At 42.0% G+C, this 27857-nt stretch overlaps 1 protein-coding gene across 2 annotated transcripts in view; it reads right to left on the bottom strand.

The window, feature by feature from the left end:
• Positions 1-27857, bottom strand: part of HECW1 (HECT, C2 and WW domain containing E3 ubiquitin protein ligase 1) — a 478550-nt gene that overhangs the window by 204700 nt on the left and 245993 nt on the right. For both annotated transcript variants that reach the window (XM_088834636.1, XM_088834637.1), the window contains one exon: positions 12882-12976. In XM_088834636.1, coding sequence (XP_088690762.1) covers positions 12882-12976 — 95 coding nt within the window. The remainder of the gene's footprint in view (positions 1-12881; positions 12977-27857) is intronic.

Genomic DNA, 27857 nt, shown 5'->3' on the forward strand with positions numbered 1-27857 from the left:
CACTTAGTAGGGGTAAGAAACTGGCAGCTCATGATTAATTGAGCCATTGAATTCATCGTGTTAAATTTAAAACCCTTGGAAAGGTGTTTGGAGGTAAAGAAAAATATATTAACTGGAAATATATATAATATATATAATTCCAAATAATATAATTATTTGGAAATATAGCTAACCTGTCTAAAGATGAGTTTATTCTGTTTCCCAACTTTTTGTATATGCGTGTGGATAATCCTCATAATACAGCACAGAGAATAATTTATGTTGTATTATATGTGTAAGACTTATCTCCCTAGTCTCCTTGAAATGATAACCTCCCTTTAAATAACAATACTTTTATGACCCCATATTCTTCTGTAACTGCAACTGTTTTGTGTGCTGAGGCACTGACAGGTCCTACTTTTACTGAAGTCAGCCCTTTCCAGAATATAATAAAAAAGCCAGGGGTACAGAAGTTGGAGAGGGTGCCACAAAAGTGCTCAAGGGGAGAAGTGCAGTTAGAGAGGGTGTCAGCAGCTGATGTGAGTGTTACAGGGGGAGGTTTGCCCACCATCATCACTCCTGAGGCCCTGGAGAGTCATGGGGGAACTTGGCATCCTCTGTTAACAAATTAATCTTTGACAACTGATTGATTCAATACTTCACAGTAGGAGGCATGACCAAGGCTTTCTCTGGAAGCTGAAGACCTTTGAACAGGATATCTCTGGACAGGAGGAAATGAGGCAGGGGAGGATGGGGGGCAGGTGGATGGGGAGGGTGGGGAAGGATGCCACAGGCAGAGGGAACTGCAGTAGCAAAGGCAAGGAGAAGCACATCAGCCTGATGTTTGGGGAGCCACAAGTCCTGCCACATCCCTGAGCTAGAATTTGAGGCGGCCATGAGGCTCTGCAGGGGAGAAGAGATGTGGACTGGTTTTGTCATGTTTTGTTGTTGTTCAGTTGCTCAGTCGTGTCTGACTCTTTGTGACCCCACGGACTGCAGTACACCAGGCTTTTCTGTCCTTCACCATCTCCTGGAGTTTGCTCAAACTCTTGTCCATTGAGTCGACGATGGCATCCATCCAACCATCTCATCCTCTGTCACCTCCTTCTCCTCCTGCCCTCAATCTTTCCCAGCCTCAGGGTCTTTTCCAATGAGTTGGCTCTTCTCATCAGGTGGCCAAAATATTGGGGCTTCAGCTTCAGCATCTGTCCCTCCAATGAAAATTCAGGACTGATTTCCTTTAGGATTGACTGATTTGATCTTGCTGTAAGGGACTCTCAAGAGTCTTCTCAGCACCACATTTCAAAAGCATCAATTCTTCAGTGCTCAGCCTTCTTTATAGTCCAACTCTCACATCCATACGTGACTACTGGAAAAATCATAGCTTTGTCTAGGCAGACCTTTGTTGGCAAAATGATTCTGTTTTTTAATATGTTGTCTAGGTTTGTTATAGCTCTTCTTCCAAGGGGCAAGCGTTTTTTATTTCATGGCTGCAGTCACCATCGGCAGTGATTTTGAAGCACAAGGAAATAGTCTGTCACTGTTTCCATTGTTTCCCCATCTATTTGCCATGAAGTAATGGGACTGATTGCCATGATCTTAGTTTTCTGAATGCTGAGTTTTAAGCTAGCTTTTCCCTTTTTCCTTTCACCTTCATCAAAATGCTCTTTAGTTCCCCTTCATTTTCTGTCATAAGGGTGGTGTCATCTGCATATCTGAAGTGAAGTGAAGTGAAGTGAAAGTCGCTCAGTCCTGTCCAACTCTTTGCTGCCCCATGGACTTCTCCATGGAATTCTCCAGACCAGAATACTGGAGTGGGTAGTCGTTTCCTTCTCCAGGGTATCTTCTCAATCCAGGGATCAAACCCAGGTTTCCCACATTGCAGGCATATTCTTTACTAGCTGAGCTATGAGGGAAGTCCCTGCATATCTGAGGTTATTGATATTTCTCCCGACAATCTTGATTCCAGCTTGACCTTTGTCCAGCTCATGTCATGTTTGGGATATTTTAATTAATTTTTGATGGCTATGAGGTTAAGCAGGGAATGGGAGCAGCCAGGGGTAGAACCCAGGTCTCCCACATTGCAGGTGGATTCTTTACCGGCTGAGCACTAGGGAAGCCCTATTGTTTCATGCAGTCATGAAACAATTCTTGTTTCATGTTTCATGAAACAACATGAAACAATTTCATGCATGGCTGCATGAAACAATAGTGCAGCCTTAGAGCATGGTCCTGGTTCTGCCTCAAGGGATACTCATAACAAGATCTTTGAGCTCTTTACAGAATTAAAACCCTCAACAAATGGAAGATGTCAGCATTCTTCATTCTAGAAAAGACTACCTGAGGCCAGATTAATGGAACCAGAGAAGTTCATCAATAGATTACTTGATACTAGATAAAAGGAGTGCAGGCCCTGCCATACCCTAATCTTAACAGCAAGCCTACCCTTGAACTATTACTCTAAAACTCCTCACTAAATCCTCCTCAGTTGGAATACACAGTTTTTGAGGGGCACAAGCCCTGTGATCTTCTCTGCCTGGCAAAGCAATAAGGCTAATCTTTTCTACTTCATCTAAAACTCTGTCTCTGAGATTCAATTTGTCACTGGTACACAGAGGCCAAGTTTTTGTCATCAAGTCCATGGTGGGTCCCAAGTTGAGAAGACTGAATTTAGAAAGCCCAAGACAGAGGCAGAGAACTAACCTGGAGACAGCTGATGAGAGTTTTGACAATATGATTAGAAGGGCAGAGGGGAGAGGAGAGGCTTGTACCATTAGATAGTAAAGGGATAGAACTTGGTGACTGATTAGAAGTGGGTGTTGAGGAAAAAAGAGAAGTTCTTTTGGCTGATCTCTTTCTTTGTACTCTTTAAATTTAGAATCACATTCTTACAGACTATTAAATTCCTCAAAATCACTGTCCTTCAGACCTAGCTTTTGTCATTTACCACCAGTAAGTCCAGCTAAGGATGGAAGAGTGACAAGTTTGGTCTTTGTATCTAAATCTATGTGGTTGAAGGAAAAAAAAAAACTTGCTTTAATTCTACTTATTAAAAATAGCTATTAAATTAATGTATTGCACATGATAGTGTATATATGTCAATACTACATTTTCAATTTGTCCCACCTCCCCTTCCTCTGCTGTGTCCACAAGTCCATTCTCTACATCTGCCTCTTCATCTTTTCCCTGAAAATAGGTTCATCAGTACTATTTTTCTGGATTCCATATATGTGTATTAATATATGATATTTGTGATGACCTAGAGGGGTGGGATGTGGATGGAGGGAGGAGCAAGACAGAGGGGATATATATATATATACACACAATTATGCCTGATTCGTGTTGTTGTACAGCAGAAACCAACATAACATTGTAAAGCAATTATCCTCCAATTAAAAAAATAATAATGTACTGCAAAGCTTTGGGTAAATTAGATCATAGGAAGTATGTCAGCTGACTTTTCATCTGGGTCAGACAGTCTGATCAGTGGAAGACAAGGGCTGCATTTTGCACAGAGCTCTTTGCAGCCACTTACTCCCTTTGACTAAACAGACAGGCAATGTGAGGGCTCACCAGGGAGGGATGTGCACGGCTCAGTTACAGGAGTGTGTGCTGAGACTGCGACAATATTTACTCCTTGAAGAATGAATGATGCTCCTAAAAGATGCCTATAAATTGATTTTACTTTCATATAAACTATCTCCTCAATGACTTGCTTTAAATTTTCTAAGGTGTATTTTAAAATATAAAAATGTGTTTAGGTTCTAAGCAAAATGTGTGTCTTTCTCTAGGGCAATGTCTGCTGTCCCATGACATGGCACACAGATACTCATATTCCATGAAAAACTAAGAAAAGCCCACTTAGGTCCACAGATGCCCGGGGTTCTCTGCCACGTCAGGGCCCTCATACCCCCACAGCAGCAACAGCTGCCCTCCCCTAGATACACCGTGGAGGTTCCTCCTCCTAAAACTTGCTGGATGATGTGATGAGTGGGTACTTCCCTTTATCTCATATCTGGAAGAGAGTTCTTACTCTTTCATTAAAAACTGGTGAGCATCAAGAACCTCTTATCTCTCCTCTCTGCTTTTCCAGGGGCTGTGTGGGAAGCCCAGGCCCACTCTCTGGTTGCCTACATTGTGCTCTTCTAAGACAATGTCTCTAAGCCACAGACTCATTTGGGCACAAGAAGTAAACTGAAGTACTTCTGGTCTAGTTCTTCTCTCACAAATATTTATTTAACTACAATCCACAGTTCAGCCACCATTTTGAACTATTCTCCATCCATCCCACAGCTACTGTTTACAAGACAGTGATTTCCTCTTAAAATACCTTGAATGAAGGGATTAAACCCATTCTTATAGGTACTAACTCATTATTTTTGGCACCTTTAATTTTTCTGTATATTGTCCAAATATGCATTCAGCTTCTCTATATGATACTGATACTGAAATCTATGTATTTTTGCAACCAGAAAGCTGGAGGAGACCCACAGAGAAACAGGATCTGCTCATGAGACTCATAATACCAATCAATTCTTTCTGTATCCTCACTACATGCTGGGCCAGTGCTGAAACTATCCCTGACATCATTTCATCTTATCCTCAGACAACCTTTTAACAGTCCAATGAAATAGGTCTTATTTTATCATCCCTCTATATTGCTGTAGATTCAGAAATGGAGCCTCCCTCAGAGAAGTTAAAAGGCCAAGGCAGGGCTTCGGACCATAGCTATTGGGTACAAATATTTTATGGATGGCCTGCCACATGCCAGGTATTATTCTAGCTGGTGCTGGGAACCAGCTCTGAATAGGACAGGCAACTGCATCCTTGATCTTAGAGGTTATACTTTAATAGAGGGACCAAACACAGAAATTGCACCATGAGCACCATGAGTGAAAACAAAGCATGGTGGAGCCTGGAGAGTGCCTGTATGTGTGTAGAGACTCTTTTACATTGGGTGCTTACAGAGACCACTGAGAAGGTGACGCTGAGAAAAATCCTAAATGAAAAGATGGAGTAAGCCACTTCAATATCTGGGGGAACTGTTCCTCACGTGAAGAGCAAAGGCCCTAAGAGCAGACTGGCTTGCTGAACTCAAGGCTGGGAAAGACAACCAGTGATACTAGAAATGCATGGAAAAGGAGGGGGCAGCGCAGGTGGGGGCAGGCCACCTAGGACTGGAAGGTTAGGGAAAGAATGCTGTCCAGAAAAGCCAATTGTGAGCAGAAACATTACACGATGAGCTGAGAAAGTTCCAACAGAGAGGAGAACTGGCTATGCAGGAGACAGATACTAATCTCAGGATCAGAGTTTCTAAGAAGGCAAAATGAGCTAGGATCCTATGTATAAATTGACAGGTTGACCCGAGACAGTGGGAATGAGAAGGAACAGAGCTTGTGAGCCCACGTTCAGGTAGGCTAGCACAGTGGGCCGCATGAAGGCAAGCTGATTGGGGTCTGATGGCCTCCATTTTCTCGGCGAAGGAAAGCAGGTCAGCATGGTGGAGAGGGGACAGGTGCTATAGATTTGAGGAAAAAGAAGAAAATATGAAATAGCCTTCTTTAAATGTGGGAAAAGTTGAGTGCTCCTTGGGAGTGCTAGAGGGCTCTTGAGATTTGTAGTTATAAAAATTCTTTTACTTCCTAGAAAAAGGGTGGGCAAAATTGGGTTTAACCATGGTTGGACTTTGCCAGGTGAGAGTGACAAAGAGATGAATAGGTCAGCGATAAGGCTAAGAGGGAGGTGAAACATGTGTGTGATCATGTAGTTAAGATCAACAGACTTGGGGCAGGCCAGTGAGCTGCAGAGTGGGGAGATGATGGTCTAAGAGTGGTACACTGGGATCTAAGCATTTGGAAGTGATGCAACCACTCATGTTGGGAAGACCTAGATTAGAACCATGGGAGTCAATGGCTTAGGAAGGTTGGCCATAGGAACCGAGAGGCCAGAATGTGGGATAGATTGTCTCTTTAAAATGAATATGGAAGCCATCAAGAAATGCAATAGAATTATCTCTTAGCTGCGTTTGATAGTGCGATTATGGATAATAAGAACAGTGGTCACTGATTTTTGTTCATGCCTTTATTCAGGATTAAACTTGTAGAGGACAAAACTCAGGACCCATAACTACCACATCTGGGCCTTAAATCTACATGAGTAATTCTGATGGTCAGGAGTATAAATTCATTTCCTGGCATCTCTGTTTTACTGTTTAGGAAATACAGAGCAGTGGGGTATTTTCTCTAATACTTGGCAACAAACTCTTGTTAAATGAGTGAGAAAAGCGTTAGTCCCATTTTAATTTGCACAGCCCAAGCAAGAAGAAAATATATGAGAAAACGATATTATCCATTACTTTATTCCATTGTTTCCCTACATTATTCAAGAAAAGATTTTAAGAGTGGGAATTAAGTTTACAAAGGCATAAGGTAAAAAATGCCAAATAATTGTTGGGGTTGGGTATGCTATTGGCTTGAAGAAATGCCTTTTCTGCCCTTCAAATGCCCACAGCTAGTAAGTCAGACAGCAGAGATTTGAATCCAGTTTTGTTTGACTTCAGTGTGATCATCACTTCTTGCTCCTATTAGTTCAACAAAGTGAACTAATGTTCAATGAAGTGGATAGCATATTTGTGCACGTGCACCCCTCCCTCCAAATAAGCAATAATTACCCCCAAGTCCTACATCTGGAATGAAGGTTATCCATATCTTTCTTTTCAGTTCAAAGTGTTTCAAAAAGGCAAATTTGGGACGTCTGAGGGCACAATGCAGAATCTTCCTAAAGCAGGTTATCTGAGAGAACTCTATCCATAAACCGCATGGTTGTTCCAGGTTATAAACAACTCTTTGAAATGTTAGTCTCCCGGTTGAGAAAACCTCCTTATTTCTCCTCACCAGGAGTCACTATGCCCTAAGAAAGCAAAATCACCTCATTTTGGCTAAGGCTTTAGAAAAAGGCAATTAAAGAAACTTACAAATTGCTAGAAAGGGTCTAGAAAGAAAAAAGGATAATACTTTCAAAAGATTAAGAAAAACATATTAGGTTAATGTTGACAATTTTAAGCAAGATTTCTTTTTTTTTTGGTCATTTGAAAGTGTAACACACACAAACTATAGAGTTGGCTAAAAAATTAGAGAGGCTCCGATGAAACTCAGGGAGTTCTTTAAAATGACCTGTAGTGGCTATGAGAACATGCATCTATCTGGGTGAACAAATACCTGAACCCATAAACTGAAGTACTAGTGCTAAGGTTATACTAACCTCTTCTGAAATGCCGTCCTCTTTAGGTTCTGTCAGAGCAGCCATTTTCGCCAAAGTGAATTGTGGTCAAGAATATGGGCAGGGAAACTGTCCACAGCCCTGGGGGAGGTATAAGAAAACTCTAAGGGTCAGACTCTGCTCTCAATCCTAGCGCTGCCTGATATTTCTGACTTACCCTTGGCTGGGCACAGACAGAGCCTTTACACCCTCACATGCCTGAGGACTTTACTCATTTAAGGGCTTCTGCTACCTCTGTTAAGAGCAACATAGGCAAACTCCAAAGGAGAAAAAAGATTAATCTCTGTGACTAAGATGCAAGGATTGGCTTCTGAGTTTTGGGACTCCTTAATGAAAAAGCCCTGGAGAAGAACCCTAATCTAAAAGTGGGGATCCCTCCCTAGGCAGCCCAATGGGCAACCTTAAATCCTGGGCTCAGTTCAGGTGGTTGAAAGGGGTCAGACCTAATGATCTACTAGACCCAAGATTAATTATTGTGAGGGGCAGGGGGAGCAACAAACCTTGGAGTAAGCACATTTGAGGGCTCGGCTCCTTGGGTCAGTCTTGCAGATCATGCATTTTGAACCAAAGAAATTAAAAGAGTAGAGTTAATCTGCCTGTTAATCAACCTGGACTTTGCTTTCTGCATAGACCAAGAAAGGCAAAAGCCCTGATGTCAATTTGTTGTACAGGATAACCATGGAACTTTTAATTACGTCTGAAAAGTGGCCGGTGTAATGGAAGGCAGCCCTCTGGGTATGGGGAGGAGACCACCTGGGCTGTGCTTCTCTCTCTGGCCAGCATCTAAACCAGTGCGGACTAGGGGTTATTTTCCTGCTTGAAGTAGGGGAGAACCTGGACCCTCCTTGCCAGTCCCAAGTATCTCTGACCTACTGGATGCTCGACACACTGCCTTCGTTCATTCTGCTCATGGGTCAGATTTAATTTACTTACTTTCTCTCAGACTCTTTCCCTGAAGGAGTGCTTTTCCCAGAGTGTGACCGCTGATTTGAACACTTGAGTTTAAAGGTACAAATCTGAAGTCAGCATCTTTATAATTTGAGATTTCTTATCCCTCAGTGAAATGTTAAAAAAAAAAAAAAGCAAACTTTTTATAGAAAGGCCATTTAGAATTTGAAAACCAGAATGTTTTTGGCTAGACTTTCATCAACCTGACGGCCATTTATCGGGCACTTTCTGTGTAAAAGCCACAGCTGACTGGCTCTGAGGCCCATGGAGCCCAGGGGCTGGCTGGTCACCCTCTCCCCAGGACACTTGTTAACCTTACTCCAAAAGCCGGCTCCAAGGTCAGAGGCAATCAAAATCCCTTCCTTTTGACAAGTTCCTGAGGCTCTTTTGAGTGGTGGAATTACAAGTGATCTTCTCCTCTTTGTTTATAAGTATTTCCAAAGAGGGTATACTATTTGTGTATTTTTTTAAAAGTTAAAAATGGTGATACCTTTTATACTTATTTTGGTCTTCATTGTAGTTCTAAAAATCTCTAGTGTTTCATGGTTAGTATTATAATTGATGAGTATAAAGTTGGTTTATTGGGCTGTATAGAAAGGATCAAGTTCATCTAAATAAAAACAATATATATAACTGAATATATACATATATGTGTATATGCCTGCATGTGTGCTAAGCTGCTTCAGTTGTGTCTGACTCTTTGTGACCCTGTGGACTGTGGCCTACCAGGCTCCTCTGTCCATGGGATTCACCAGGCAAGAATACTGGGGAGGGGTGTCATGCCCTCCTCCCAGGGATCTTCCTGACCCAGGGACTGAACCAGCATCTGTTACGTCTCCTGCATTGGCAGGCTGGTTTTCTTTTTTTTTTTTTTTTATCACTAGAGCTACCTGGGAAGCGTGTGTGTGTGTGTGTGTGTGTATGACTAGGGGAGACAGGACTGGTTCTTTTAGATCAGGGGTCTTCTCCAGTGTTGTTTCATTAAAGAGTCCAAGAAAATAAGAATCGTGTGTGTGTGTGTGCAATCACAGTTAACAGACAGACACATGGACTATTATTGCTGGAGCACAGGGGCTGTGCAGCAGATGACTGGGGTAAACTTTGTTAAGCCAGCCCAAGGAGAGAGTGGGTCTCTGTTATGGACTGAATTGTGTCCCCCCGACCAAATTCATTTGTTTAAATCCTAACTCCCTGTGTTTGGAGACTGTGCCTTTAGAGAGGTAATTAATGTTAAATGAGGTCTTTAGAGTTGGGTCCTGATCCAATAGGACTGGTGTCCTTATAAGAACAAGAAGAGATGCCAAGGATTCAGGCACATAGAGAAAAAGACAATTTTGTACATAATGAGAAGACAGTGGTCTACAAGGCAAGAAGAGAGGCATAAAAATAAACCAACCCTGCAAACACCTTGATCTTGGACTTCTAGCCACCAAAACTGGGACATGATAGAATGGCCATAGAGAAACAACTCTTCATAAGAGATCAGGGCAGCACCAGCAATCCTCAGTTTAAAAATGGATACTCAGAGTTTATTGACAAGCTGGTTTTGGAAAAATTGAATAGCACTTCCCCTTAGAAACAGTGAGCTTGAGTCCACAGACCAAATGCAAAGGCAAAGTTCAAAAACTAAACTGAGTTCAGAAAGCAAAGGCTAGATTAAATTCAACTCCACAACCACATAGCCAATGGTCACTTAACAAAAAAGACACTTCCCAACTGTCTCACCAATGTGCCATGAATCAATTAGAACAATACAAGTAAAGTGCCTTTGAAGAGTACACATGGTACAGGATAATAAAGGCCACCAGGAGTTTAACTATCACAAAATCCAACTGCACGTTAAAAGGCTGTCTTGCAGGAAAGTGCATCCTCCCTTCTGCCATAGGACTCATCACGGATGAGGCAGTGGGAAGATTACTTTCCACTCCTGGCATCACATGGGCTTGGAGGTCAGGCTCTCAGATTAAGAAAAGAAACAAAAGTTGTGTATGGAAAGTACATTAAAGTGTCAACCCACGTGTCTACTGATTTATATAAGAAAGTAACTTTGGAGAAGAAAACAGGACAACAGTAACATGTCAGTGTTTCCAGATGTCTGCATTTTAAGCATAAGCCAGGGAGCACAGATGGAATAACGCGGTGGGGTCAGTGCTGACTCAGAAGCAGGCCAGCTCCTTAACCTGCCTGTCAAATGACCTGATGCTTCCTCTCCTCAGACCTAAGCCCGTGTCTCTGATGTCACACCCCCTGGAAAGCCTACGCCAGGTGACAAACTGATCTCATCTCAAAGAGGGCTTTTCCTCAGTGTAACCTTAGGCAGTTTTCCGGGTACCTGGCACCTTGTATTTTTTTAGGCTTAGGCTGGATGGCATCACCGACTCTGTGGACATGAGTTTGAGTGAACTCCGGGAGTTGGTGATGGACAGGGAGGCCTGGCGTGCTGTGATTCATGGGGTCGCGGAGAGTCGGACACGACTGAGCGACTGAACTGAACTGAACTGAACTGTATACCTCTCTGAGATGTATATCACATTTTGCATTAGTCTGAGGAACAGGTTAAATCTGGAGTTCCCAGTAGGCAGAGAAGCCAAATGCCCCAGAGAGCTTCCTCCAAAAAGGACTTCCCAGAAGATAAGAATTCACTGGAATTCCAGGGCTGGACACACCCATAGCAGCCCACCTGAGCAGAAGGTGAGGAGCTCTCCTCTCCCATTCTAGCCTTGAGCCAGCAGGCCAGTCCCATCCCTGGGCAAGGCCCATCTTGGCTGAGGAATTCAGGTGTCTGGGAGAAACTGCCCCAATACTTGACTTGCTGTGCTATGGCGAAAACCGGCCAAACCTGTCTGGAGGGCTCTTCCTGAATCAGCTAGACTCTGCCTTCACCCTCTTCCTTCTCTCTTGCTTTGTTCACCTCAATATTCAGCTCCAGTTTCACTGCTTCTATTCTGTTGCTCCTCCTGCCTGGACAATCAGCTCCCCTCTTTGGGGGATGGTCCTTACAAATGGGCCTGGAAGTTGGGCTCACCACTCTGGGGATATGTCCTCAGATTATCACACTTAAGAGTTCTGACCCACCTCATAAAGTGACAGACATCACATATAAGTAGACAGGGTGAGGGTAGGGAGAAATGGTAGAGCCAGTGAACAGTATAGCTGGTCCCTCCTTCTCTTCTCCCTGCCCCTCCTTCTGTGTGTCCCCTCATGGGAAGTCCTGGAAAGCCCTGCCCCAGCCCAAGTCCAGTTCTGCTTCACCTGTCAGGATGGAGGCAGACAGGCTACTGGTTCCCAAGCCTGTTTGTCCTACTGCTCCCACTGAGGACTCAACACAATCATCTTTAGCACATGGAAGAAATGATTTGTGAAACAGCAAATGGTGTCTTTTAGACCTGAGGTTCTTTCTAAATCATTCTTATTTCATTTCTCATTCAATTTTTCTCTCTTTCTTTTTGCATAGGGGAAAAAAAACCCTCAAATCTTTTGGAGAAGGAAATGGCAACCCACTCCAGTGTTCTTGCCTGGAGAATCCCAGGGACGGGGGAGCCTGGTGAGCTGCCGCCTATGGGGTCACACAGAGTCGGACACGACTGAAGTGACTTAGCAGCAGCAGCAGCAGTAAGTAAAAGTGATATACTACTTACAAAGTCCCCAGTGGTTTCCATTCAACTTTCCCCAGTCAGTCATTTTTAATTTACATGAAAGGAAAAGGAATGCCATTTGTAAGATTTAAGTTAGCCTCATCTGATGAACTGAGAATAAAGGTAACAAGCATCAACAAAGATAAAACCAAACTGTAATTTAGGAAAAGAGAGCATTTATCACCATAGTACTCAACAGAGCCACCAAGTAGGAAATGGTGTGATTTAAATCTCCAATCTGCAACTAGCTAACTGTGTGACCCTAAGTATATTACGTAAATTCCTCGGTAAAATTACACTTTCCTCATTTATACAAAGAAAAGAAGAAAAGGACCAGAGGTTCCAGTCTTTTCTAGGCCTATCATTTTATAATTCTATGACTAAAATCAGTCTAAAACTTTAAATTCTATTCCAGCAATTTACCGTAAGCCTAAAAAATTTAAACATACAGTAATTTAAATATTTAACATCAAGGAATTAAAAAAATGTATTCCTAAGAGAGACTTTTATTCACTGCAATTACGCGTGCGTGCTAAGTCACTTCAGTTGTGTCTGACCCTTTGTGACCCTACAGACTGTAGCCCGCCAGGCTCCTCTGTCCATAGGAGTCTCCAGGCAAGAATACTGGAGTGGGTTGCCATATCCTCAAGGGGATTTTGCTGACCCAGGGACCGAACCTGCATCTCTTATGTCTCCTCTGTTGCCAGGTGGGTTCTTTACCACTAACGCCACCTGGGAAGCCCAATTATGTGTGAGTCTATTAGAAACATCTGGTTGTATAATGAAGCCTAATATTTCTCTAACAAAAAGTGGGATGTATGCATTCTGATAAGTTTATTTGGGATCTCATTTCATTGCATGATTTTGAGATGTGTTTCTGTCTGTCTGCCCATTCAGAATCTATCAGTACATCTCCATATTTGTGTGGAGATTCCCCACCCCCAGCACACACACACTAAAACATAAGAACAGAACAGCAAAGTAAAGAAGCACCAGAGTGAGTTCTAAGAGGAGGACAAAAGGGGAGGACACAGGACTTACAGGAGCTGCTGAGTTTTTGACGGTGACACTGGGGGTGGTGGCTCTCAAGGCTCCACTCACTCCATGGTAGTATTTGAAGCAGATCTTAGTTTCAGCTGAAAGACAAAAATAAAATGGGACTGAGAAGTAGGGTGTAACCCCGGAAGAAAAGGCCAGGGCCAGAGAGGACACCCCTAGGAACTGCCACCCAATTCCTCCCACCCAGGCAGCCACCCCTGGCAGCCGTGCTTCACTTGTGGCCTCATGGTCCAACTTTTTTCTGAATGTGCATCATCAAAATTTGTTTTGGTCTTAGTGTTTTTGAACCCATGTTAAATATTTCATTTAGACTTCTCAGCATTCATCCTATCCCATTAGAAGTTATTGATTTTAAACCCTCAGTTTTAAGATTTTAGGTGATTTGGTGATTACTACCAGCCTGTTTCTTCTATAATATCCTCTTATTGAATTCATTGTGATTACTCTCTTGGTAATTTGAAGGAAGACTTTGAGAAATTATTGAAATACACAGAAGAGAGGCATATTTTCTGATGATGATGACTAGATAATAATGTGGAAACTCCATAACTTTTTGGCATTTTGTTTTGTAGAGGACAAAATCCTTGGCCAAATTGAGTTTGGTTCATTGGAAGGGGACCTGCTTTTCCCAATTCACTGTTAATAGGTTTTTTTCTCTTTAAATTTGAAAAATTTATTGGGGTTTATCTTAGTCCCTTATATTAATTTTGTCTAGAACAACATGAGGACTCTCCCAATTTGAGTTCCTGTTTCTCAAATCTGGGAATTTGTCTTCAATTATAATGTATTAAAAATAATGTCTTAAATTTTCATTTTAATATGTTCATATGGAAAATATGGACAATGAAGTAAAGTATAAAAAACACCTTTAAGAGTGTGTTTTGCATACTTGAGTGTATACACTTTATATGATAACATCTTTTGCTTTTTAAAGTAAATTATTAATAAAGCATGTTCAACCATCTAAGACCCTGATGCTGGGAAAGACTGAGGGCCACAGGAGAAGGAGGTGACAGAGGATGAGAAGATTGGATGGCATCACTCACTCAATGGACATGAGTTTGAGCAAACTCTGGGAGAAGGACAGGGAAGCCTGACATGCAACAGCCCATGAGATCGCAAAGAGTCAGACACAGTTTAGCGATTGAACAACCATCAATTCAAAGCTTTGTAGATAACATTCCTTGTTCGATGGAATCCGAATCAATTTGTAACTTGAAAATATTTTCCTCATCTTGGAAATTTGGGATTTTCCCTTAAAATTAATGCCTTTTTGAAAATTATTTTAAGTTCAAGTTTGTTCTCTAGGATAATGGAGCAAAAACTGCTATTTATCTACCAACACTCATTTTCCCTTTCCTCCTTAATGACTGAATTTCAATATTATTTTGGGTAGTAATGCCCAGCTAAAGAACGTTTTGTAGCCTCCCTTGCAGATCACATTTATGCTGTTTACCCTTGTTATTTGGGGGTTTCTAGTATGTAGCTCAACCTAAACCTAGATGATACAGAAAAGTTTCTTTCAATATATCATATAAAGCATATGAGAATTGCAATATTCTTCCTTAGAAGATAGGACTATTTAAGGATTCTCCCTTTCTGTGGCCAAATTGCTTTCTACAAAGCACTGTATACTTCCACCAGAAAATGTAACTCTGATCAACTCTTTAATCCTTGCTAACATTGAACATTATCAATTAAATATAAGCTTAAAATAGCATCTCATTTTTATTCTATTTGATTACTAGTGAGATTAAATATTTTTAATAGAATTTTAATTAGCCACTTGTATTTAGTTTTTTTAAAATCCGTTGAACTGTAGTTGTTAAGATTTTCCACTGCCAGATATTTACAAAAGTAGACATATTCTTACTTTACTTTAAAATATCAATATTTTAAATTTCCTTTCTTCTTCATCCTTGTGGTGCAATGATTTTGCATATCTGTTGATTGCCTTTTAAGCTCTTGGTGGACAATCTTACAACTTAGTTCCATATTCTCCAAGGCACCCCACATAAGGTCTACACACAGAGATCTGTAAGTCTACACATCCCGATTACAGAAAAACCTAAACAAATTTTTGGCTAAGTCAATATTACTGTTTTAGCTTGAGAAGTAGGTATTTTCTTGGGCTCCAAAATCACTGTGGATGATGACTGCAGCCATGAGATTAAAAGATGCTTGCTCCTTGGAAGGAAAGCAATGACAAACCTAGACAGTGTATTAAAAAACAGAGACATTACTTTGCCTACAAAGGTCCATATAGTCAAAGCTATGGTTTTTCCAGGAGTCATGTATGGATGTGAGAACTGGACAATAAAATAAGGCTGAGCACCAAAGAATTAATCCCTTCGAACTGTGGTGCTGGAGAAGGCTCCTGAGAGTCCCTTGGACAGCAAGGAGATCAGTCAATCCTAAAGGAAATCAATCCTGAATATTCATTGGAAGGACTGATGCTGAAGCTCCAATATTTTGGCCATATCACGTGAAGAGCCAGCTTATTGGAAAGGACTCTGATGCTGGAAAAGATTGAAGGCAGGAAAAGGGTACAAGAGAGGATGAGATGGTTGGATGGCATCACTGACTCAATGGACGTGAGTTTGAGCAAACTCCAGGAGATGGTGAAGAACAGGGAAGCCTGGCATGCTGCAGTACACGGGGTTGCAAAGAGTGGGACATGACTGAGTGGCTGAACAGCAATGACAAGGGATCATGGTGGCACCCTGAGCAGTGAACCAGGGAACCACACTGAGTCACTGTATTTCAGAATATGAGTCTCTCTGCCAGAGAGATGGGCATGGAGGAGCCAAATGGCCTCACTTCAAGCTTAGTTGTGTGGAAGAAAATTTTATATAGCAGGTATCCCAGAAAGGCACTACTAGCTTTCTTTTCAAAGTAAATTATTCCAACACTTTCACATAAAAAGGTTAGGGAAATTATATACAATCTTTTATTGAATCCTACTGCTAGGTGAGAAAGTCAGTGCATATTCAGAGCCAAGAATTCATGGAAACCGTCAAAGTATTATAATTGTTTTCTGAAAATCTGCTGGCAAAGTTTTTTTTTTTTAAGTGTTTTAAGATTCCAGTATTCAGCAACTTAATTTACTAATGGATTCCTTTTATTTAACCTAAATATCTCCTGTAGTTTAAAATGACTTACTATTCAAACTTGAAAGAGATACTCAATTGTTTTTTGGATGTGAGACCTGAACCATAAAGAAGGCTGAGCACCAAAGAACTGATGCTTTCGAACTTTGGCACTGGAGAAATTCTTGAGAGTTCCTTGGACAGCAAGGAGATCAAAACACTCAATTCTAAAGAGAATCAACCCTGAATACTCATTGGAAGGACTGATAATGAAGCTCCAACACTTTGGCCACCTGATGCGAAGAGCCGGCTCACTGGAAAACAACCTGATGCTGAGAAAATTGAGGGAAGGAGGAGAAGGAGGTGACAGAGGATGAGACAGTTGGATGGCATCATTAACTCAATGGACATGAGTTTAAGCAAACTTTGGGAGATAGTGAAGGACAGGGAAGCCTGGTGAGCTGTAGTCCATGGGTCTCAAAGAGTCGGACACAACTGAGCAACTGAATAACAATTTGAGATGGGCTCTACAGAGAAGGTACCTACAATTGTTAAGACACATGAACAGTATCATATACAGATGATTTATGGTACGGATTTTAGAATATCACTTTGTCTTGCAAAATTCCATGCTACTCTGGTGACAGTTACATTCAACTGGTCTGTTTGATTAGCCGCACACTGAATTTTTCCAGAAGGAGACTAGGTACTATTTATCTTTATATTTCCAGTGACATGTAATGCAGCAGTTCTCAAGAAATGCCTGTTGAAAAATGACTGATGAACTATTGGTTTCATTTGATTGACTCCACAGCCTTCCTTAACCCAAGAGCAGCTACAGTGCCCTCATTACTGAAATGCCAGTCCATGTGCCCAACACACAGTGAAGCTAATCATTACCAAAACATCAGGGTTTGGAGCAGAGAAGGGTTTATTGAGGGCCATGCAAGAAGACGGTGACTTGTGCCTTTAAAACCCCAAACTCCCTGAAAGCTTTCAGCAAAGCCCTTTTCTAGGAAAGGTGAGGGAGGGGCATGGTGAGTTGTTGCACACTTCTTGGTGTCAGATCCTTTGCTCTTGAGATCAGGTCACGGTCATGTAACAATGTCCCTACAAACCTCCACCAAACAAATTCTCCATTCTGACAAGAAAGGGCTGGGTCCCTAGGCACAACTTTCACCTTCTGAGGTCTAGATTGTGGCTAAGAGGAGGCAGATCTCAGCTGGAGGCTCCCTCAGGGCCAGGTCCCCAGACTGTGCCAGCTGTCATCACTGAGGGAGCCAGGCACCCAGAACTCATCTGGCCCTCGGGCTCCTTAAGCTGCCCAAATAGCCAGCGCCAAGTCTCACTGACTCCACAGGCAGACTGCTGCTGCCATTAGGTCACGGAGACAAGGATAAGGGAGAGGTTCAGTGCTGCTTCAAGGCTTGGACCAAGACCAGTGGGTGGCCTTGGCCAGGGCTCTGGAGTTCTGCAGGACACAGCCCCCAGCCTGTTCCCTGGGCCCCTCAGTGCACCTGCTAATCCAAGTCTCCATCTCTTACCTCACTCTGCCTGATGACCACCCCTCCACTGACCACTGGCTAAGTGAGCCACTAAGCTGAAAGTAGCTCGCTTTGGGGAGGGCCCTACTGCAGTTCCAACCAAAGGCTGAGAAGGACTATTAATGGTCACTCACTGACAATTGGGCTTCCCAGGTGGTTCAGTGGCAAAGAATCCACCTGCAATGCAGGAGATGTGGGTTTGATCCCTGGGTTTGGAAGATCCCCTGGAGAAGGAAATGGCAACTCACCCCAGTTTTCTTGCCTGGGAAATCCCATGGACAGAGGAGCCTGGCAGGCTCCAGTTCGTGGGGTCGTGAAGAGTCAGACATGACTAAAAGACTAAACAACAACACTGAGACCTGCTCACCTGGGGGAGGGGCCTGGCACCGAGCAATGGTTGAGTGATCATTAGTGGTCTCACACTAACTGTTGCCTGATAACCGGGTATGTGTGGAGGGGGTAACCGCTGGCAGCAATAGCCATGTGCTAAGGGCTGTGTGCAATGGCAAGCCACTCCAGTACTCTTGCCTAGAAAATCGCATGGACGGAGGAGCCTGGTGGGCTGCAGTCCATGGGGTCGCTACTAGTCGGACATGACTGAGCGACTTCACTTTCACTTTTCACTTTCACACATGGGAGAAGGAAATGGCAACCCACTCCAGTGTTCTTGCCTGGAGAGTCCCAGGGATGGTGGAGCCTGGTGGGCTGCCGTCTATGGGGTCGCACAGAGTCGGACATGACTGAAGCGACTTGGCAGTAGCAGTAGCAGCAAGGGCTGTGTGCAGTTGTGCTCTATTACATTCTAGAGGTCCAAATGCTTCATAGATAATTTCCTATGACCTAACTTTTGAAATGTGGTGTAGGAGAAGACTCTTGAGAGTCCCTTGGACTGCAAGAAGATCCAACCAGTCCATCCTAAAGGAGATCAGTCCTGGGTGTTCATTGGAAGGACTGATGTTGAAGCTGAAACTCCAATACTTTGGCCACCTGATGCGAAGAGCTGACTCATTTGAAAAGACACTGATGCTGGGAAAGATTGAGGGCAGGAGGAGAAGGGGACAACAGAGGATGAGATGGTTGGACGGCATCACCGACTCGATGGACATGAGTTTGGGTAAGCTCCGGGAGTTGGTGATGGACAGGAAGGCCTGGCGTGTGCTGCAGTTCATGGGGTTGCAAAGAGTCAGACATGACTGAGCAACTGAACTGAACTGAAATTGAATATTAGAATAGATTCAAGCATAAAGACATTGTTACACTGTTGCTATTATTGCTGCCTCTGAGAAAAGTATCAAGGTGCAAAGGCCAAGAAACATTAGAGGGTTGTTGGTTGTTTTTTCAGATACTTCATCTAAGGGGGATGAAATTCTATCTTTCTCTGCTTTTCTGGTTAAAAATAACAATAATTTAAAAATGCCTTTAAAGTTTGACCACAAGGCATCTCTGTTATAATCATTTTGTTGTTTATTTGATTCATTATGTATGGAGTAACAGAAGTCTAGGAAGGAAAAGTGATCTAAGGAAAGAGTAGGAATATGGGATCAAATATATGCAAGTCCAATTCTTGACTTGCCCATCATTAACAGAATGAGTTATATAGACTCTCTGAGCCTTAGTCTTAATGTAGAATGGTGAGACCATTGCCAGCTTTGTATGCACTGTTTCGTGTTTGGCTGTTGCACAGAGCAGATGAAATAATGTGTGAAACCTAGTATGTGCAAAGTAGCCAACACATACATGTTGCCCTTCTTCACTGTATATTGATTTATGTACAACAGGATTATCATGTATAGTTGGTCAGGCATGTCCTACATAAAGCTGTCTAATCAAGCCGTGAGTAGGGAGTCAAGATCCAGTCCAAGGTCCACTTAAAGGGTGCAGTTCTTACCCTTTCAGAGGAATATTACATCCTAAACTCTTATAGGTTAATGGTGGATGTGAAATTGATCGCCTTATAACATTTTGGCTATTTTTACCTGCATATAATTTACTTTCAGAGCTGGGCAGGAGTGACTAGCTCATCACAAAGTGGAATAAAACTGAAGTTTCTACCTCTACAAATATGGATGCTTACAACTATAGTTTTTATTGGGAGGCATGTATTTAAAAAGTATAGACTTTCACTTACAGTAACACTTAAAGAAAGTAACACTATTGCTTTTCTGCCTCTCTACTTTTTAGAGATTAGTAGGCCTGGAGGAGGGCGCAGCAACCCACTCCAGTATTCTAGCCTGGTGAGAGGAGACTGGCAGGCTACAGTCCATAGGGTCACAAAGAGTTGGACATGACTGAAGCAACTTAGTGTGCACACGTGAAGGCCTGTTGTAGCACTTGAAACGTCAGCATGCAATGATAGTAGTAGCCCTAGTATTTGTATAATGTTCAATTTAGTTTAAAATTTATAACAAATTGGTCTTAATAGTTAATTAGCTTTTAAAATGCACCAGACCATTCATTAGAAAATTATTTTCTAATTTGGCTCTCACAAAATCCCTATGAAGTAGAGGCAATTATTATTAACCCTTTTAAAACATGCTTAGCATAATGCTTGGCATATAACAAGGCCTCAATAAGTGTTATCTATCACTCCTATTTTACATTTAAGAAAAATGAGGCCAAAAATGTAAGGCCACTTATACAAGGTCACACATGTAGTTCATGGCAGCTAGGATTCAAGAAACCGTTAATTTTCATTTGGTGATTTGTCTTTAAAAATGTTTTTAATAACATAAGATTGTTGACCAGTTAGCAAAAGTGAAATTTCACTTCCAGCAATGATGTTCTAGGTAATTCAAAGAACATCTAGACAACCTGGAAAAATATGGAAATAAATCTGCCTGAAGTAGGGTTGTCAGATAAAACACTGGAAATTCACCGAAGCGCGAGTCTCAGATAAACAGAGAATAAGTTCTCAGTATAAGTCTGTTCCAATTATTACATGGGACAGAAACTGTAAAAGTTATCCATTCTTTACCTCAAACTCAAATTTTATTGGGAGTCCAATAAATTTTTTCTTCCTAAAAGTGGAAATCCTAACCTGAGGACATGAGAGACCTAGCAAGACAATGGTAAATTGAAGATAAGATACGGAAGAAGAAAACTTGGAAATGAGCCCAGCATTTGGGGTTGCTGTATCCCTGTGGGGGGCTGTGTTGATTCCAGAAAAATGCACTGAGAGGCTGGAAAGGTGAAAAGAACTTCTGACAGACTTTCAGGGCTAAAAGGGAATAAAAACTTTAGCGTTCAGAGCCTGTTAAAGAGGAGGACTCTGGTTAAGTACTCATGATCCAAACTGGAACCCTGAATAGGAGAACAGATAGACTGTTGAGAAGTATACCAGCCCTGGCCCCTCAAATCATTTCAGGTCTTAAAATTCAACTGAGATTATTCTGAATTTCTAGATACAGCCCAGAAGGAAATGCAAATCCTCACAGGAGGAAAACAAATCATCCTAAACCTCAAATTCTCTCTACAAGTTTTAGTTTACTGTCTAGCTTTCAATTAAAATTGATCAGGCACATGATGAGTATTTTTCTATTGGTAAAAAAATACAAATAAAAACAGAAAGTGCTATAAACAGACTCATGGGGTTTTCAGATACTGGAATTATCATACACAGCTTTAATGATCATATACTTAGTGCATTCAAAAAAATAAAAGATAAGATTGAAAATATGTTCCAAAGAATGAAGTCTATGAGAAATAACCAAACAGAAAATTCTGGATCAATAAAACTACAATTTTGAAATAGTGTACTCAGTGTTTAAACTCAGGTTTATAGTAGATTAAACAAAATACAAGAGAAAATTTAGGAAACTGGAGCATATGTCATAAAAAAAATCCAGAATGAGGTGTGCATAGAAAAAGGATATAAAATATAGAATCAAATAAGAACATCATGAGGAACACTGAGCTGGAAGAAGCACAGGCTGGAATCAAGATTGCTGGGAGAAATATCAACAACCTCAGATATGCAGATGACACCACCCTTATGGCAGAAAGTGAAGAAGAACTAAAAAGCCTCTTGATGAAAGTGAAAGAGGAGAGTGAAAAAGTTGGCTTGCAGCTCAGCATTCAGAAAACGAAGATCATGGCATCATTTCCCATCACTTCATGGGAAATAGATGGGGAAACAGTGGAAACAGTGTCAGACTTTATATTTTTGGACTCCAAAATCACTGTGGATGCTGATTGCAACCATGAAATTAAAAGACACTTACTCCTTGGAAGGAAAATTATGACCAACCTAGACAGCATATTAAAAAGCAGAGACATTATTTTGCCAACCAAGGTCCATCTAGTCAAGGCTATGGTTTTTCTAGTAGTCATGTATGGATGTGAGAGTTGGACTGTGAAAAAAGCTGATCGCTGAAGAATTCATGCTTTTGAACTGTGGTGTTGGAGAAGACTCTTGGGAGTCCCTTGGACTGCAAGGAGATCCAACCAGTCCATTCTGAAGGAGATCAATCCTGGGTGTTCATTGGAAGGACTTATGCTGAAGCTGAAGCTCCAATACTTTGGCCACTTCATGCGAAGCGTTGACTCACTGGAAAAGACTCTGATGCTGAGAGGGATTGGGGGCAGGAGGAGAAGGGGACGACAGAGAATGAGATGCTGGATGGCATCACTGACTCGATGGAGGTGAGTTTGAGTGAACTCCGGGATTTGGTGATGGACAGGGAGGCCTGGCGTGCTGTGGTTCGTGGCGTCGCAGAGAGTCGGACACGACTGAGCAACTGAACTGAAGAAACATATGAGAAACTAGGATATGGTCTGAAATGCCTGTAAACTGGAATCCAAAAAGAGAGAGGGGAGATATTGATGCTACACCTGGGGCTGATTCATGTCAATGTATGGGAAAAACTACCACAATATTGTAAAGTAATTAGCCTCTAATTAAAATAAATAAATAAAATTTAAAAATTCTCTAAAAGTTATGAAAGATATCAAGCTATAGATACAAAAGCTTCCCTCATATCTCAGTTAGTAAAGATTCCACCTGCATTGCAGGAGACCCTGGTTCGATTCCTGGATCAGGAAGATCTGCTGGAGGAGGGATAGGCTACCCAGTGCAGTATTCTTGGGCTTCCCTTGTGGCTCAGCTGGTAAAGAATCTGCCTGCAATGTTGGAGACCTGGGTTCAATCCCTGGGTTGGGAAGATCCCCTGGAGAAGGGAAAGGCTACCCACTACAGTATCCTGGCCTGGAGAATTCCATGGACAGTACAGTCCATGGGGTCATAAAAAGCTGGACATGACTGAGCGACCTTCACTTTCACTTTTCATAAACACATAAAGCCCAATGAATCCAGAAAGACCACAGCATCCAGATGTCATTGTAAAAGTTCGAAAAAGAAGAAAAAAAGATCAGTTCATCAGCCAATGAAGAAAGCAGATTACCTTCACAGGAGCAGCAATCAGACTGACAGAAGACTTCTCAATAAAAACTGAAATAAAGAGAGACTGAGGAATGGCAGCTTCAAAGTGCTGAAACAAAACAACTGTCAGGAGAGAACTCTGCAGCTGGTGAAAATATTCTTTAAGAATAAGGAGATTATTCCTATTGCTGTCTAGACATTGCACAGGTTGAAGCACCACAGATATTTGAACTTCATAACAAGGTTTTAGCTATCCATATGGCACCACATCTGCCGTGCAGCAATGCCCAGCTCTCATGAACGGAAGTGTGATCTGTTGATGAACTACATAAACATATGGATTAGTGCATTAGCAGAATGTCTTCCATTGTGAATCACTTATTTGTGCAGAAGCAATCAAGTTATCTATGCAGTAAGCTGATCGCCAAAGAATTGATGCTTTTGAACTGTGGTGCTGGAGAAGACTCTTGAGAGTCCCTTGGACTGCAAGGAGATCCAACCAGTCCATTCTAGAGGAGATCGATCCTGGGTGTTCATTGGAAGGACTAGTCCTAAGGCTGAAACTCCAATACTTTGGCCACCTCATGCGACGAGTTGACTCACTGGAAAAGACTCCGATGCTGGGAGGGATTGGGGGCATGAGGAGAAGGGGATGACAGAGAATGAGATGGCTGGATGGCATCACCGACTTGATGGACATGAGTTTGAGTGAACTCTGGGAATTGGTGATGGACAGGGAGGCCTGGCGTGCTGTGATTCATGGGGTCGCAAAGAGTCAGACACGACTGAGCGACTGAACTGAACTGAACATTCTTTAGTGAGAAGGATGAACTTAAATCTACTAATATCTCATTCTCAAAACAGACATGAGACAGATGTAAACCACATCCTCAAAATCCAGGAAAGGCAATTTTAGCTCAAGCTATAATCACCAGGAAAGAATCAGTCTCAGTAGTTATCTAGAAGGAGTAATAGAAAGTACAATATCTTCAAATGCTCAGAAAGATCAAGAAGCAGTGGAATAATGAGATATAAATTAAATTTTGAGTCTGAAGAACATTTAGCTTTAGTAAGAGGAAATAGCAAGAGCAGTTTTTTCAAAGAAATCATCAGCGTTAACGGTATAAAACCTGAGGTCTTCCCAGTCTGTCTTACATGGCAATATGTTCCCTTGTACTTACTTTAAAATATGGATTAAATGGATTTTGAGAAATGAGCAGCTTAAAGGAAGACTGTTATTTTTTATTAAAATGAAAGGAAGGGTGACAGGCTATACTATACAATATACTGTGTAATATACTATACAGTATAGTATATTGTACTATACTAAGGGAATCAGCATACATTGACAGGCATCTAGCATTGCAGATTCCACTACATGTGTAAAGATGTAACACTGGAAAAGTTATTTTAATTTAAAACTGATATTGCCTGTTGGATCTCTAAGAATTTTAAAGCCCTCATGCAGTGGCTCCTCATTTCAGACTAACAACAACATGAAGCAGTTGTCTTTTACACACTCTTGTCCTGTTACGTCTAATCTCAGAAACTTGCATCCAAGAACTCATTCCAAAGAACATGATATAAGTGTATAAGCCATATTAAATTGTACAAAAAAACTTCATTCTCCTATAAACAGCTCTGGTGTTTTGATTTGGTTCTCAGATGATACTTTTTAAGTAAAATTCTCATTAAAGTAATATATGACACTTACAGGAAGGAATAATATTGTCTTAGAGAATATGATATTGATTTGTCAAAATTTTGTAATTTGGTAGAGATACAATCTTACTTGGGCTTGCACTTCCAGAAATGATCTAGAATGATGTATTATGGACTGATTGTATTACCTTTGTACAAAATTCTAAAATAACTGAAGAAAATAAAGTCATAAATTTTTATTAAACCCAGAAGATGTTTCCATCTTTAAGCACTCCACATTTGCCTAACATATAAATTGTCTTCTGATACAATCATGTTTCTCTAATAGATAAATTATGATTATTTGAATGAAAAAATGGTTAATTGTAACTTTTTTGAGTTAACTGCTATATCCTTTTTATAGGAAGAACTGTATATTATTTGACCACTTTCCTACTTAGAACAGTAGCATAAACCCTATGTTAATGCTTTAAATATGGTGACACAGAAAATGTGGGAGAATGATTAAAATAAATAATTATGTGATATGATACTATACAGAAATACTTATTTTGGGTATCAGAGGGCCAAATTCAAGCTAAAAAAATCATATAATAAATGCCTTTTGTTTCCTATTTCAGAGCTGGTTATTATCACACCCTAGACAGGGACTCTTGAGAGTCCCTTGGACTGCAAGGAGATCCAACCAGTCCATTCTAAAGGAGATCAATCCTGGGTGTTCATTGGAGGACTGATGCTAAAGCTGAAACTCCAATACTTTGGCCACTTCATGAGACGAGTTGACTCACTGGAAAAGGCTCTGATGCTGGGAAGGATTAGGGGCAGGAGGAGAAGGGGACAACAGAGAATGAGATGGCTGGATGGCATCACCGACTTGATGGACATGAGTTTGAGTGAACTCCAGGAGTTGGTGATGGACAGGGAGGCCTGGCGTGCTGTGATTCATGGGGTCACAGAGAGTCGGACACGACTGAGCGACTGAACTGAATTGAACTGAGACAGTGCTTCTGTCCTCTGGGATCACTGCACATAGAGTGTTTGCTAAAAGGCAATTAGAGCCTTCCTTTCCCTGCTAAGATACAGTAATTGTAGCAGATCAATGCTTCTGCTGCTAACTAGATAAGCTGATTTTAAAACAGAATGGTCATAAAACTGAAGAATAATGGAAGGAACAAGGACTCCAGATTCCAGATGGGAGAGTACTGGTGAGAATAGCTGATTACCTACAGTCCCTTTGCCCTGGTGGCAGGGAAGTAGTAGAGTGACCGTGGCCATGTGGGGCCAGAGTGAAGAACTCTGGAGGCCTCAAGTACCCAGTTGATTTCCCCTCAGACATTTGCTGAATCCTTAATCCTGAAAACACTGGAAGAGTGAGCCAAAATCTTTTGTCTCTTGGTATTGAGGAGACCATGTAAAATGGAAAAAGAGGATCACACAGCTGCAGGCACTCTTAGAAGTCTTCCCTCCTAGATGGAGTGGGCTGAGCAGGCTCTGAGCCTCCCTGGGGCATTCAGGGTCAGGTAGGGGTCCCAAAAGATCCTCCAAGGCCAAGTACAGACCACAAAGTCAAGTGTCTTCTCTGTCACATAATTTTGTCCCTAATCCTGGATTACTGGGGTGGGTCTCTGTATTTCAGTCCAACTGAAAGGGAAGGTCATGACTTTTCAGATGGTGGAGGAGTGAGTTCCCCGAAATTGAGATAGGACACAAATCAGAAGGCTGTAGAATGACAGACAACATACTGAAGAGCTCCAGAAGGCAGAAGGGGCATGGGCCAGAAGCATGAAGGGCGAGGGCCATATGGAGACCCTTCCCTATATCCTATGATGATGACATATGTCTTGAGTCAGCTCTTGACCTGCCAGAGGTATTCCAGAGGTCTTTCTGGGAAGTATGTCATTTTCGTAGGTACTAGTCAACTTTATGCAGATTAGTGGTGCCAAGGAGTGTGAGGATATACTGATATACTATCCTCATATCCTCAGAGGAATAGGTCTGATGTATGAAGGGCAGGGTTTTCGAAAGCGTGGGGGTGGAGGGAGCGGGAAGGAAGGGATGCAATCTTTCAAACGAATCCTTTATAGTCAGGGAGAAGATTTTGAATATCACCTTTCAAAACTGGATGGATGTGAGAGAGCCACAGATGAATGTCAAGTGGGTATTTTAGAAGATCTAATTGATGTACAGGTTTTATGATATTGGGACATGAGATGCAATGCAATTTCATGGTGAAGCAGGGCAGAATTCAAGCCCATGGCTGTTCTGGAGGTTGGGAGGGGTACAGTAACCCTTTGGGCTAAAGGGGTATACCCTTGACCATGCACAGATCTTAGCAACGGCAGTATGAGGCAGAATATAATTTCTGATATGTGGTCACCAGATATTCCTGTGACCTTAATAACAGGTCTGCTGCTGCTGCTAAGTCACTTCAGTCGTGTCCGACTCTGTGCGACCCCATAGATGGCAGCCCCCCAGGATCCTCTGTCCCTGGGATTCTCCAGGCAAGAACACTGGAGTGGGTTGCCATTTCCTTCTCCAATGTGTGAAAGTGAAAAGTGAAAGTGAAGTCACTCAGGTCTGAAGTGTTACCAAATCCAGAGACACTGATCATACAGAAGTCTATGGAAATGGCTCTCCTGGAGTCATGTAACACAGACAACCACATTTTAATCTTGTGAATGAGCTGCACAACAAGGTGAAATCCTCAGGGGTGGACTTCCTTGGCAAGAAATACAGGAGACCATCCTAGTGGAAAAAGCTGTTTTTACCTGAATTCCCTTCTTTCCTCTCAGGTTACCTCTCTTCCCCACCCCACCCCCACCAACCCCTACCCATTTCCCTTGGAATCTAGGAGATATAATTCAAGTTTCTCCCTACTGGTTGCTCAGTTGGGACTAACTTGATCAGCTGCAGATGGGCTGAATGACCATGGTTTTCTGTGGGGAGAATTTCACAGCCTAGGAGCACTCAAAGCTGCAATTCTGGGCCAAGGAGAGCCCACCCACCATTTTCGCTTCCTGGCACATCAGACATAGTAATTCAAAGCATATATGAAAATGCCAGGCCATCTGTCATGCTGCATATGGAACCGGCTGCTGCGTTTCTCAGTTGCAGTTGATTCTGCTAAAAATTAATAAACAGAAACCTAAATTAAATAGAGTTGGGAGACCAGAAGGGGGAGCACTCCCTGCAGTGATAGCAGAGCCCAGCGGGAGGAAGACTCCTCTTCTTCCCTGGCAAGGATTCAGCCAATGAAAAGCCATGAACTCTCTGTTTACTATAGCCC

The sequence above is a fragment of the Moschus berezovskii genome, chromosome 3, assembly GCF_049115385.1.
Source record: "Moschus berezovskii isolate FMDL1 chromosome 3, NW_MosBer_1.0, whole genome shotgun sequence".
Taxonomy (NCBI): Eukaryota; Metazoa; Chordata; class Mammalia; order Artiodactyla; family Moschidae; genus Moschus; species Moschus berezovskii.